The sequence below is a fragment of the Capra hircus genome, chromosome 5, assembly GCF_001704415.2.
Source record: "Capra hircus breed San Clemente chromosome 5, ASM170441v1, whole genome shotgun sequence".
Taxonomy (NCBI): domain Eukaryota; kingdom Metazoa; phylum Chordata; class Mammalia; order Artiodactyla; family Bovidae; genus Capra; species Capra hircus.
Window position 1 is genome coordinate 74398273 of NC_030812.1, and position 12588 is coordinate 74410860.

Genomic DNA, 12588 nt, shown 5'->3' on the forward strand with positions numbered 1-12588 from the left:
CAAAGCACCTCAAGTGCCTGGCTCCACTCACCATGACAGGGCTGCCCAGAGAGGGAACTGGGGTGGAGAAGGGAAAGAAGGAGAGGGGACAGAAGGAGCGCTCATCCACCCTCTGGTGTCACAGGTGGAGAAACCAAGGTCCAGCAAAGGAAACAGTTAGTTCAGGGCATCTTCTGCTTGTGGGTAGGGCCAGACCTCCTGGGTTCTTGTCCAAGCATCTCCATCAGAAATGACTGTATATTGGGCTCCTTAAGTTCTCCTGACAACCGCAGGCATCAGGTACCATCCTCCCGCCCCTGCCAGTTTACAGCAACGGAAAGTGAGCTCCAATAGAGGTAGCTGGCCAGGAGGGCTCAGTTTGTGAGGAGTCCAGGTTCAAACCCACGTCTATCTGAGCCTTTCCCTCTGCAGAGACCAGAAAGCAAGATTTGGCAATGCAGATTTTGACTTGTTTCCCAGCTTCCAGTTTCTTCCTTGGCTGGAGGAATTCTCAACTCATGTCAATGAAAAGATGGGGGACTGATGGTCAGCTTAGGTTTGGCTAGATCTGAGTACTTCATTGAGGTCAGGGCTCAATCTGGTCTCTCCATCTCTGAGCAACCTCCTCTTCCAAGTTGGCTTCCCTCTTAAACAGGCTTTCCCCCAAGTTCCCCAGAGAGGACCTGGGCAACTCCAGGCTTCCATCTTGCTTAACAGTGTAGAGTCCCAGAATGAAGGCTCATCGGCTGGTGTGGGTCACAAGTCCCTCTCTGAGTCAATCACTGTGGCCAGCGTGATGAAATGCTCTAATTAGCCAGCTGGAAGTCATTCACTGTCTCCTGGAGCCATGAGGGGTGCTGAGTGGGCAGTGTCAAACCCCTGAGCAACCTGGACAGAAAGTAAGGGGGTGATTCTCCAGAGGAGAATAGAGGGGGTGGGGAAGGATGGACGCAAGGCCAGCGCAACCACTGGTGAGTGGCTGTTGTCTTTCTGACCACGTCTACCCAGCCAGGAGAAGACAGCCTGATTTGGCGGTGGCAGGTGCAAGGGCGTTTTCTTACAGGGGGTGGGGGGAGCCTGGTCTTACAAGGTACAGGAAATGTGGGTGAACAGAGCTTCTTTCCTTGTCGGGGCAGAATGTGTAGGCTGTAGAAGGCCCTCAGAAGCTGCCAGGGGGCTCCCCGTAGGTGTCGTGAAGGATGAGGACCTGTCTGTCCCCCTGCTTGCCCCCTTGGGCCTTCAGAATATTTGTATGGGCTGCCAGCTTTGCTGACAGAGAACAGGCCTTAGAGAACAGAACTCCTTCAACCAGCTGGCGCTACTAGGGAAACCTCAGGGCCAGGCTGGGCCAGAATGGGAGAGATAGCAGGTCTCCCTGGCTGCTCTAGGAATGTGGGGGCTCCAAAAAGGGAAAGTGGTCCCTGCCCTTCCCCACTCACCCTACCTCAGCCAGCTGAGTCCTCTCCATCAAACCCAGGAAAACCTGCTACAGGCCAGCATCCTCCTCCCCTACTCTCTTAGCCTACCACCACCCCTAAGCTCCTGGATCAGAAAAGACGTTTAAAAACCAGCAAACACCATTTCTAAAACTTTGGGGAATCGAACAGTATTTGTGAAATTTTTCATTTAACATTTCGAGGAAACCATCTGAACAGCAGCACACACAAGCACAAGAGAAGGAAATGATTTCATTATGTCGATGATGGAGACCCAGCATTGTGCCTGGTTTTAATCAGCAGAATTAGACAATTTAGAATGTTTTTCCCAAACAGTTGGAAATCTGGGCAGGTTGTCCATGGAAGGCAGTGTCCCACAGCAGGGGGTTCAAAACAAAGAGGGATGATCATTGCCAACATCTACAACTCTCCCACAGGGAATTCTCAGCCCTGGCTTGCATACCTCTGGTGACAGGGAACTCATTGTCCTACAAAGTTGCTTCTTCCATATTTCAGCAGCTCTAACAGCTAGAAAGTCCTTCACAGAGAACTGAAATCTGCTTTCTGGGAAATTCCCATCCCCCAGAAGAGATCTCTGGTCTCTGCCTAGGAGAGGGGCCTGTAAGAGGCAAGATCAGCATCCCACCTTGAGGCACACAGAGTCAGAGGCCACATAGGCCAGACCCAGGCCTTGGGTGAACGTCACAGCAGATCTTTCCTTCCCTTCTCTTGGGGCAGAACCTCTTCGACAGCATCAAGAGCGAGCCCTTCTCCATCCCCGAGGACGATGGCAATGACCTCACCCACACCTTCTTCAAACCCGACCGCGAGGGCTGGCTGCTCAAACTGGGTGAGACGTACACTCCTGCACTCTGGGGCACATGCACTGATGTGCCTGCCACACTCACGCAACACAGCTGACACACGCATCCACTTGACCTGAAGCCTCGGGTGGTGGAGTTGAGAGTCTCCCGAGCCCCAGGGCAGCCGTCTGCTTGCCCCAACCCTCCCTCCGACTGTCCTGGGGATGAGGGGACAGTGGGGGAGGGAACAATGAGCAGGAAGGGAGACAGAAACCTGACAGATTCATAGATAAGCCCTTCAACCGCAGATCTTTCTGAAGTGATTCTGAGGAAGCCCAGGCCCAGTAAGGTTAAGGGACCAGCCCAACCCACATAGCCAGCCAGTGGCACTGGCTGTCCCTGAAAGACGGGGGTGGGCGGGAGTGTGAGAGGATGTGGCTTGGGGAGCCTCTCCTCAACAGGACTGGGGGCAGGGAAGGCCTTGGGCCTGCAGAGGGGAGCTGTGGTGGGTGCCTCAGCAGCATCCGCTGCATGTTCTGGCAGCGGAACTATAGGACCCTGCCATCTGAGCCTGCCACCCTCACACATGCTGGGCACCTCTGGGCAGGGGCAGCCAGCCAGGCACAGAGGCTTTCCAAGTCAGGGGAGGACAGACGCCGTATGTGGGAGCAGGGCCCTGGCCTGCGGGCCCATCCAGACCCTCCATCTCTCCAGGCCCACCTCCCAGTCCATCCACCTGCAGACTGCAGCCTCCTTTTCTTGCCCAGCTGATAGTTCTCAGCCCCAGGGCAGCTCTTAGTCACAGGTCCCAGCTCCTCCATCCATCCTTCGCCTCAGTTTCCACAGCTGTGAAATGGTAACAGTCATCCCTGGGAGGATTAAACATGTGGGGAAATGACCATGCACTTGGGCTCTGGGGCTCAGACACTGGGGTTCAAATCCCAGCTCTGGTACCAGACCTTGAGCAGATGACGTACCCTCTCTGCCCTGCAATCTCCTCATCTGTAAAACAGGGTTAATAAAGGTCCCCTCCTCATAGGTAGTCATAGGGATTAATAAGTGAAAGTTTCTTGAATCCTCTCGAACATCGCCTGGCAAATGAAAGGCTTAGCATAACACCAGGCAGAGAGCCGGCCAAGGGATGAACAGAGTGGTGGGGGCAGGAGGAAAGTGCAGGAATGGCCAGCCTGCCCCTGGGGCTGGACTAGGGAGGAGCTCTGGGGCAGCCTGGAGGTGATGGAACCCCTCAGGTTTTAAGTGGAGGAGAGATAGATAAGGGGGAGTTGTGGCAAGCTAGGGGATAGGGGGCTAGGGTGGGGGCCCAGAGGTAGGCATCGGAGGCCCAGCTCTTCCGTGGAAAGAAGTGCAGGAGCCCAGGGCAGAGGAGGGTTAACTGACTCTATCACTGGCTCTTGCAGGTGGCCGCGTGAAGACCTGGAAACGACGCTGGTTCATCCTGACGGACAGCTGCCTCTATTACTTCGAGTTCACCACTGTGAGCCTTACTCTACCCTGTCCCTCTCTTCAAACCCTTTCCAGATTCTCACTAAGCAGTCCATCGTAGAGTTGGGGCCTCTTTGAGATCATTTGGTCCTCTTCCACACCCATCTTACAGATGGGGGAAACAGCTACAAAGAGGGAAAGAGGCTGGGCCAAGGTGCAAGGCAGAGCTGGGGCTTAAAGTCCAGCCTCCTAACTCCCAGCCAGGGCTCTTTCCATGCTGCTCCCTTGCCCTCTCCAGGGCTGATCAGAGTCTGGGGAAGATGGGCACACTCCTCTTTGGGGTCTGGGGTGCTGCTGAGTTCAGACAGAGGAGCCTGGCAGTCTGTAGTCCACAGGGTCACAAAGAGTTGAAGGCAACTTAGTGTCTAAACAACAACAAAACTTCCAAGTTCACTCCCTGCCCTTGACTTGAGACTCCCTTTGCTGATCCCGGTCTTTCTTCTTATTCTCCTGCAGGACAAGGAGCCCCGGGGAATCATACCCCTTGAGAATCTCTCAGTGCAGAAGGTGGACGACCCCAAGAAGCCAGTAGGTGTCAACGAGGTGGCCTCAGGCCAGAGCAGCTGTAGGAATTTCCAAAACAGAGTGCAGGGAGAGGGCGGCTGTGCTGGGCTTCTCCAGGAGGCGAGGGCATGTCCGTGACACCTTCCAGTAGCTCAGGCTTGCCTCAGCCTCCCTTTTAGGGACGGGGATCCTGGCATGAAGAGGCATCGAGAGGGCCTGGCCACACTGTCTCTCAGAGCCTGGCCCCTGATACTGGCTCTGGGACCTTCAATAAGTCTCTGCTCCTTTCTGAGCCTCCATTTTCCCATCTGTCAACTGGGGATTTTAAGAGGAATCATGGATTTGGGTCAAGTCAGGCACATAGTAAGTTCTCAACATAAGGAGCTGCCCACTCTCCTCTCACAGGAGGGCCTGGCAGTCAGGAGCGTCCTGCTGCCTTTCTAGAGGCCGGTCTTGCCCAAGTGTCTAGGCCTCTCCAAGCCTCCCTGAGAGCCACACGGCTGCCCTTTCCTCCCACACCTGCCCTGCCCTCACCTGGCCACTTCCCCACAGTTCTGCCTGGAGCTCTGCAACCCCAGCTGCCGGGGCCAGAAGATAAAGGCCTGCAAGACTGACGGCGATGGTAAAGTGGTGGAGGGCAAGCACGAGTCTTACCGGATCTCAGCCTCCAGCGCTGAGGAGCGGGACCAATGGATCGAAGCCATTCGGTAACGGGTGCCTGGGCTGGTGGGGAGGGGTCTCTGGTTACCTTTCAGAAGTCCCTGTTCCTCTCAGGGTCCTGTTTCCTTGCCTGTAAAAAGGGCTAACTCCAGAACTTCCTTCCTGTTTCTGGCATGCAAATCCCTTCCACCATGTTCCGTGACCATCCTCTCTGGGCCGGGCCCAGAACATAGAGGAGCAAGGCACAGAATTCATAGGGATGGTGGAGGGTCATAGGAGATGTTACGAGTAAAGCTCTTTGCCCAGTGCCTGTTAGCATCAGGATCCCAAGTGGTCCTGGAAAGGCCTGGTACAGGTGGGGAGGAGGACTTTCTAGGCGGAAGGAGCAATGCAGGCCAAAACAAAAGGGCAGGTCAGGCATAGGGATGCCTGGACATCTTCCTGGATAGCTGGTCCTGGGCAGCATGGAACCAGGCAATGCTGGGCAGTGCAGGGGTAGGGCTATGTGGGGACCAGGCAGCGTGGGGGCTGAGCCGTGGGAAATGAGGCTGCAAAGGATGGCGAGGCCTTGGTGGCCATGGCAGAGAGCTCAGGTTTCTCCTGAGTGCGCTGGAGAGCCACAGACAGGTGTGATCAGGGGAGAAAGACCACCATGCAGGGGCTGGGGTTCGACAGGTGTGATGGGCAGTGGAGGGACAGGAGGAGGGAAGCCAGGTGAGGGGCAGGATAACACCTTGACTCTGAGTCTATGGGGAGATACCAGTGAGGGTGAGTCCTCTTAGACAGAGGGAGACACGGAAGTGATCAATGGGCTGGGGACCAGGTATGTCCCACAGACTTGTAGGGTCTTTTCCCTTCAATCTTGCAGCAGCCCTGTGAGGCTGCCAGGTCAAACCCACTCTCACCTTCATTTTACAAATGAGGACTGAGGTGCAGAGAGGGAAAGGACTTGCCCAGGGCTACACAGCCAGAGGAGCAGAGCCAGAACTGGCAAGCAGGTCTGCTGGTTCCACCTGGGCTCTTGTCACCTCCTTCCAAGTCTGACGGGGCCTGGGGAGGTGTCCAAAGATACGTGGGGGCAGAATTCCTGAGGCTCTCAGGCCTGCCTATGGCACACCCTGGCTCGGTCCTTGTTGGGGTCATCAGGCTTTACCCTGCAGTGGGGCAGGCCAACCCTGCCCTGCGAGAAGCACACCCTTGTTACCAGCCCTGGGAGATGAGATCCCTCTGCCAGCCCATCCAGCCCTGAAATCTTTTCACTACCCTCACTCCAGAGCCAGCATCACTCGTGTCCCCTTCTACGACCTGGTCTCTGCTCGGAAGAAGAAGATCGCCAGCAAGCAGTGAGCTTCCTTGGAGGTGGTGCCCGGTGTCCTGCGAGCCCCATGACCTGTGGTACCTGGAGACCCACTCCCAACCCAGGGCCCGCATACATCCTCCCTCAACCCCCTTCACTTCGACCTGACAGCGGGGGCGAGGGTGGGGGAGGCAGGGCTCAAGAGCCGGAGTAGGTGGGAACCACCAAGGGCTCAGAGCCCGATCATGAGGCTGCTGGCCCTGGCCGTCCAGGAAAGGCCCCACCCTTGCCCCAAGTCCACTACAGGAAGGGGTAAGGAAAGCGGCCATAGCCTGGCACCCTGCCCTCTCTCTGGGCCTCAGTTTCCTCTTTTGTTAGAAGTCTCCTTGCCCTCTGAAATGCCATCAGCCTTCAAAGCAGGAGGGGCCTGAGTGCTTCCTACCCTCCACCATGGCGAAGCCTCCTCCTTCTGCTCAGGGGGTTCTCAGCCAGCCCCTCCCCATCCTCAGTGGGAGCTTGGCCCTCCCTGCCCAAGGGACACAGGAGACACATCTCAGATCCATGGACATGACCTCTGGGAGACCCAAGAGCACTGGACTAGGAGCCTGGACATCACAGTCTCAGTCCTAGCTTTGTCTCAACTTGCTGTGTGCCCTCGGCAGAGTCACACTCCTTCTCTTCTCTGGTTCCTGGAAAACTGTGGTGCTTGGCTAGGGATGTCCCAGCCCTTCTGGTTCTGCGCACTCCACCCCTCAACCTGCCAGCAGTGGCCCCTCTCAGACTGCTTCCTGTCTGCGGAAGGATAGGAATGTGCTGGGTCTCCCAAGGAGCTTCTGGCTCGAGATGTCTACACCTGTTTACTGAGCCGGAAGGGACTCTGGACTGAAGACTGCTGGGAGGCAGAGAGCAGAGTGGGCCCATCCTCAAGGATGTTCATTTTCGAGAAGGGACAGGCGGGACTCCTCAAGCAAATGGAAGAGACATACAGACATACTAAAGCAGACATACTCAAGCAGAAATGGTGGTACAACCAAGAAACCAAGATGAGAGCTTTGTGATCTGTGGTTACCAGGAGGGCTGCCTGGAGACAGCAGCCATGCCATGAGTGACATACACCCTTGTAGCAGAGTCCCTGCCACAATTTCCCTGCTGGACCACTGCCCAGGGCTCCTGAGGTGATGAGCAGCTGCCCCAGCTGGGTCCTAGCATCCTGAGACTCTCTGGCATAGCACCATCAAGCGTGAACAGGCAGGCAGTTCCGTCTCCAGGGAGGCCCCAGCCTGGAGGAGCATTCCACAAACAGGTTTCTTCTCAGTAGCACGACTTACCCTGCCACACAGGCCCTGGGGGAGTCCCTAGAGGGAAGTTCCCTTGCAGGAAAACAGGATATGGGGTTACCTCGGCTCGACTGTCAGCCTGTGTAGGTGAGCCAGACAAGGTGAATTTCCCCAGGGAGGGGAAGCAACCTTTCTTCCCCCACCTCACAACACACACACAACACAACACACACACTCTCTGTGGGGTCAGGACAGAGTAGCTGCCTTGCAAGTGGTGAGGCCACTGTCTCTGGAGGTGTTCAAGCACCTCATAATGATACTGCACTGAGGTGGATCTGTTTGGGTGTGACAGGAAGAAGATTTACAGGACCTTTGAGATCTTCCACAGGCCCCATGGCAGCGTGGGAGCTGAGTGCCACATCTGCTGCCTTTTTTGGCCCTGAAGGGGCAGCCAGGCGTCAGGGGCTCTGAGGTCCTCTCCTGCCACCGGCTGTGCAATCTTAGTCCACCCTCTTCCCCTCTCTGGTCCTCGGCTTCCTCCCCTGTCACTGAGAGGGTGGAATGGGGGATTTTCTGGGCATGAGTGGCTGTTCTGGGAATCACTCAGAATAGAGAATAAAGCTCATGAGTCAACTCGTGGGTGGGGCTCTGTCCTCTCCATGACCACATCTGCCATCCTTGAGGCCAGCATAGACCCTTCACCCTCATCCCTTTCCCAGATGGATACCAGGAGGGCCAGATGGGGAAGAGTGGGCACTCAGCAGACCCTGGACCCTCATCCTCTGGCCACTGGGGGCTGCCACCTGGACAGAAATCTCCAGGAGCTAAATTTGAAGCAAGGGTCCCTCTAAGCAGGGACAAAAGTGCACTGTTTCTGCCAAGGCCAGGGGAAAGCAAAAGAACTTCCCAAGAGGCCATGCTGTCTGAAGACAGAAAGGATGCTGCTCAGGAGATAAGTAGTGAGTTCCCTGTCCAAGAAGGGATACAAGTACAGATTGGATCCAATGATCACTTGGGGAGTCACAGAGGGTCTTGAATTTGTTACTCTTCTTTCATGCTTTCCGCAGCCTTATATTAAGTGCCTTGTTTCAAGCACTGGTAGAACAAGACAAAAGCCATGCCTGCATGGGGCTGACGTTCTGGTCGTCCTGAGTTCTAGGCAGCCCCTTCAGATGTCCAGGCCACTGAGATGGCCCCCACACCTTAGTCCAGCCCCTTGTCTGAAATGCCACCATTGCGTCACTTTTTGAAGATCTTAAGGCGTTGAATTTATCAACTTTCATTCGGCCCAGGTTTTTGAAGCACCTACTATGTGCCAGGCTCCACACACAGAAACAAGGATCCAAAGATGATCAAGGCAAAGCCCTTGCCCTCGAAAGGAACTCAAGTCTAGTGGGGAAAGACAGCCCATTTCAACTCATGCTGTTACACAGAGTGGAGCACATGGGCCAGTGGAGGGCTAAGCTGGGCAGCCAGGCAATCCTGGGGGCTTCTCGAAGTAGCCGTACTTGCGTGCCGGCAGCCAGGTGGGAGAGAAGACACACACCTGACTCTGCGGTGAGCTCACTTCAGCTCTGCCCCTCCCCATCACACACATCCTGACTGCGAATTCCTCACAGGCCAGATTGTCACTGCTTGGTGCCTGGCATACAGGATGCGCGAGAATTCTTTGACTGAAGTCAACTGAGAAGACTCTCTGGGCCTCGCATTAACTAGTGCAAGTATCTAGAGGCGCAGGGAGCTGTGGGAACGGTGAGGCGGCTCGGTGGGGGCGTGGCTAGAGAGGTGGGCGGGGCCACATAGCAATCTGGTCCAGCTCTGCCTTGCTGGCCCAGGACTCACCAGCTCCGGTGGCCTCTGCCCTCCTTCCCGCCCTTCTGCCACTCCTCGCTCTGGGCAGCAGGGGGCTCCCATCACTCGTGGATGAGAGGTTCCACGACGCAGCCAGCCGGGAGCTGAACTGGCTGCCCCTTGTAGGAATGAGGCCTCCTGGAGAAGGATGCACCCGGTCGACTAGGACCTGTGGGCTCCAGCAGCCCCAGACACCTGAGGGCACAGATGCCCATCGGCCTCCCCCCTCTCTTCATCTGGGGCACAGTCACCCTGCTCAGTCTAGGAGTTGGGATACCCTGGCTCTCTGAGGGCTCTCAGGTTGTGTGACCCTGAACTAGTAGCTTGCCCTCTCTAGATGTGATCTTCCTTCATGAAGGGTTCAGACAGGTGAGTTTCTGGACATAAACCTTTAATGGGGACTTCCCTATATGTGTCAGATATGGGTACCAGGTGGCCCCTGCCCTGAGATGAAGTGAGGCTGGTGTGTGTGGTGGGGTTGGGTGGCAAGTGAGAAGGTGCCACAAAAGCCCCTTACTGTGATAGGCCACAGAGGGCAGTAGTGAGACCATCCTGGGTGGCGGGGATGGGGGGGTGGGGGTGGGGGATTGGGGGGTGGGGGCAGGGGTTCAAAGCCCATCTCTACCCTGTGTCTTAAGCAAGTTTCCTAGGCATTCTGAGCCTCAGATTGCCCATCTATAAAATGAAAATAATAGACTATATGCAAAATACTTAGGACAGTGTTGAGTACCTACTCAAGATTAAGTGCCATTATTATCATTATCACTTCAAGGCAAACTATATACATGCTTTGGTGAAGATACAAAACAGGCTGGACCATTGGAGGAGGAACTATTCATGCAGAGGTTGAGGGGATTGTAGATCTGGGAAAGCTTCTTGGCATAGGTGCCCATGAAAGATAAAATAACTGGAGGCCTGGGTTTTCTAGCCAGGAGGAGCCAAAACAAGGATGCTTATTTTGGGACTCCCTTGAGAGTCCCGGAACAAGCCCCCAAAGCAAGAAGGTGAAAGGTTGAGGGGCTAAGCTGTGTGCCCCAAATGTAGTCCCTTGCATCTCCAAGGCTATTTTGCCCTTTGTCATGAAACTCTGACTGGGGATCCAGTAACATGGCTGCTGAATGAGGCCATCACAGAAAGAGAGAGAATGAGCTTGGCACAGGATGGCCTGAGGTGGAGTAGGAGTGGGTAAGGAGGACCCCTGCCCAGTGCCTGGAAGCGTAGAGCTGGTCGTGGGGCCAGGAAATGGGGAGGGGGCGGGCAGCCAGGAGTCGAGTGGCAGGTGAGAGAGACCTGGAGAAATTGATTTATTAGAGACTATGAAAGGAGCTAAATATGTTTGCCAGCTCAGCGATGACTCAGGCTTTCCCCAGGGGTCCACAAAGTGTGAGCATCAAGGAATCAGAGTCAGGCCTCCTCCCACCCAGGCTCTGCCAGCCTGGAGCCTGTCCTTTGCAATGGAAGGACCACCCAGAGTGCCCTGAGAGCATGGTCCTCAGGGGGCAGCAGAGACCTCACCCCTCCAGCCAGCATCCCCTACCTGCCCCCTTACCAGCCAGACTTCTCCAGAATGGCTGAAGAATGAAGCTTCAAAGTGAGACATATCTGGGTCAAAGACCTGGCCTGGCCCCAAATTGCTGCGTGATCTTAGACAAGTGACTGACCCTCTCTGGTCCCACATTCACCAGGAAGGACAGATCCCCACCAAGTCAGGGCCCTTCCTCCATCTCCCTGTCTGGCAGTGTCATTCCTACCCAATTTGGCTTCTTCCAGACAGCTGTGAACACAGCCGTCTCTGCCTAAAATCTACTAACTTCCCTCCAGGAGACAAGCCAGATTCCACAGGGCCTCATTTCCAGAGAACTCGCTCTTCCGGTGCCGGGTTCCCGGCTGGTGCTGGGCTCTGGGAGAAACAAGAATGAATCAGAGTCAGAGGCTGGAGGCAGGGCAGACAAAAGAGGAAGGAATGGTCTCCTCGTGGGGCGAAGGGCTGGGGGGCTCCAGTAAGGTGGTGGGAAGGGGACCTGGGAGGACCAAAGGAAGAGGGGCTGTCAGGGGGAAAAAGGGTCAGTTGAGGGGGCACTGCAGGGACTGCTGGGGGAAAGGCGTGGATCCCCTGCACAGCAGTGAGCATGGATGGGGCAGACCAGGTGCAGTGAACTGTTCATCCAGCATGGAGGGGCCTGCGCCTGGAACAGCAGAACTAGGGAGCCAAACAGAAGAGGGGACGAGACTGGCCAAGGAGCAGTTAGCACCAGGGGCAGGAGACAGGGGAGCTAGAGGTTGTTTCCAGGTGGTCCCTCTGGCTGCTAGTAGGGACAGATTAAGGAGGGCAGGGGCGTGGGATGCTGGGGGAAATGACTAAGGGGCTACAGCATGGAACCAAGACCATCTGACCTGAGACCTATGCAGATTTTAGTCATCAAATTACCAACCAAAATGGGGCCCCTTCTGAGAGTGCTGGAATGCCAGATGAGAGTGGATGATGGGACAGCAGTAGCAAACGAGGACTGTCCCCGGTCCCCAAGACATATGATCACCATGGATACTGAACATATCTACTAGGGACCAGCAAGGAAGTGGGGACATACAAGGTGGACCAATGGGCTGGAAGGAACATGACCCAGGGTTGCTTAATCATGGACAAGCAAAGGCAGCTATTTCATCTAGAGCAGATGGGGCTCTACCACCACCTAATTCCAAGGAACACTTCCCCTTTATGAGTCTTCCCAAGTCCTGTCCCAAAGGGGTGTCATATGGAAGGATCATGAATGTAGCAAGCCTGCATTTGTATTCCAGACACCCTCTGGAGAAATTTGAAGCCACTGTTGTATGAGAGCAGAGTCTTTCTTGGAAGACTGAGAATGGGGACTCTGGACAGAACTGCCACAGGTGCCAGGGGCTGCGCATCCCATCCTCCCAGCACAGCTGAAGACCCCCTCCTGCGGAAAGTTGTCTCCGACTACTCCAGCCTTTAGGCTCCTTCAAGATTCCCAGAAGTTTCCGAACACAGGCCCCCTAGCCCCAGGACCTACGAAGGGGACTCAGTACCTACTTCTGTCTCAATCTTAAGTATTCACAGTTGTGGCTTTTGGAGAGCTGGCTTCATGGTCTGGTTCTTCCAGGTTCAACAGAGGGTATACAATTTGATTCTGCTGCTGGACTCCAAGGCTCACAAGCCCCTTCTCCCCATCTCTCTACTTCTGCACAGAGAGCCTCCAGCTTCATTCACAAATGCCTTGGCCTGTAAAACCATCTTTCTTCTTCATGAGGAAACTGAG

The 12588-nt window shown here is 55.3% G+C and overlaps 1 protein-coding gene across 1 annotated transcript in view; it reads left to right on the forward strand.

Moving 5' to 3' along the window:
* CYTH4 (cytohesin 4) overlaps positions 1-8096 on the forward strand; it is a 30771-nt gene extending 22675 nt beyond the window's left edge. Inside the window, exons 9-13 of the mRNA XM_005680677.3 lie at positions 2154-2265; positions 3637-3713; positions 4178-4249; positions 4778-4932; positions 6160-8096. Of these exons, the coding sequence (XP_005680734.1) occupies positions 2154-2265; positions 3637-3713; positions 4178-4249; positions 4778-4932; positions 6160-6232 (489 nt within the window). The 3' untranslated portion in view covers positions 6233-8096. The remainder of the gene's footprint in view (positions 1-2153; positions 2266-3636; positions 3714-4177; positions 4250-4777; positions 4933-6159) is intronic.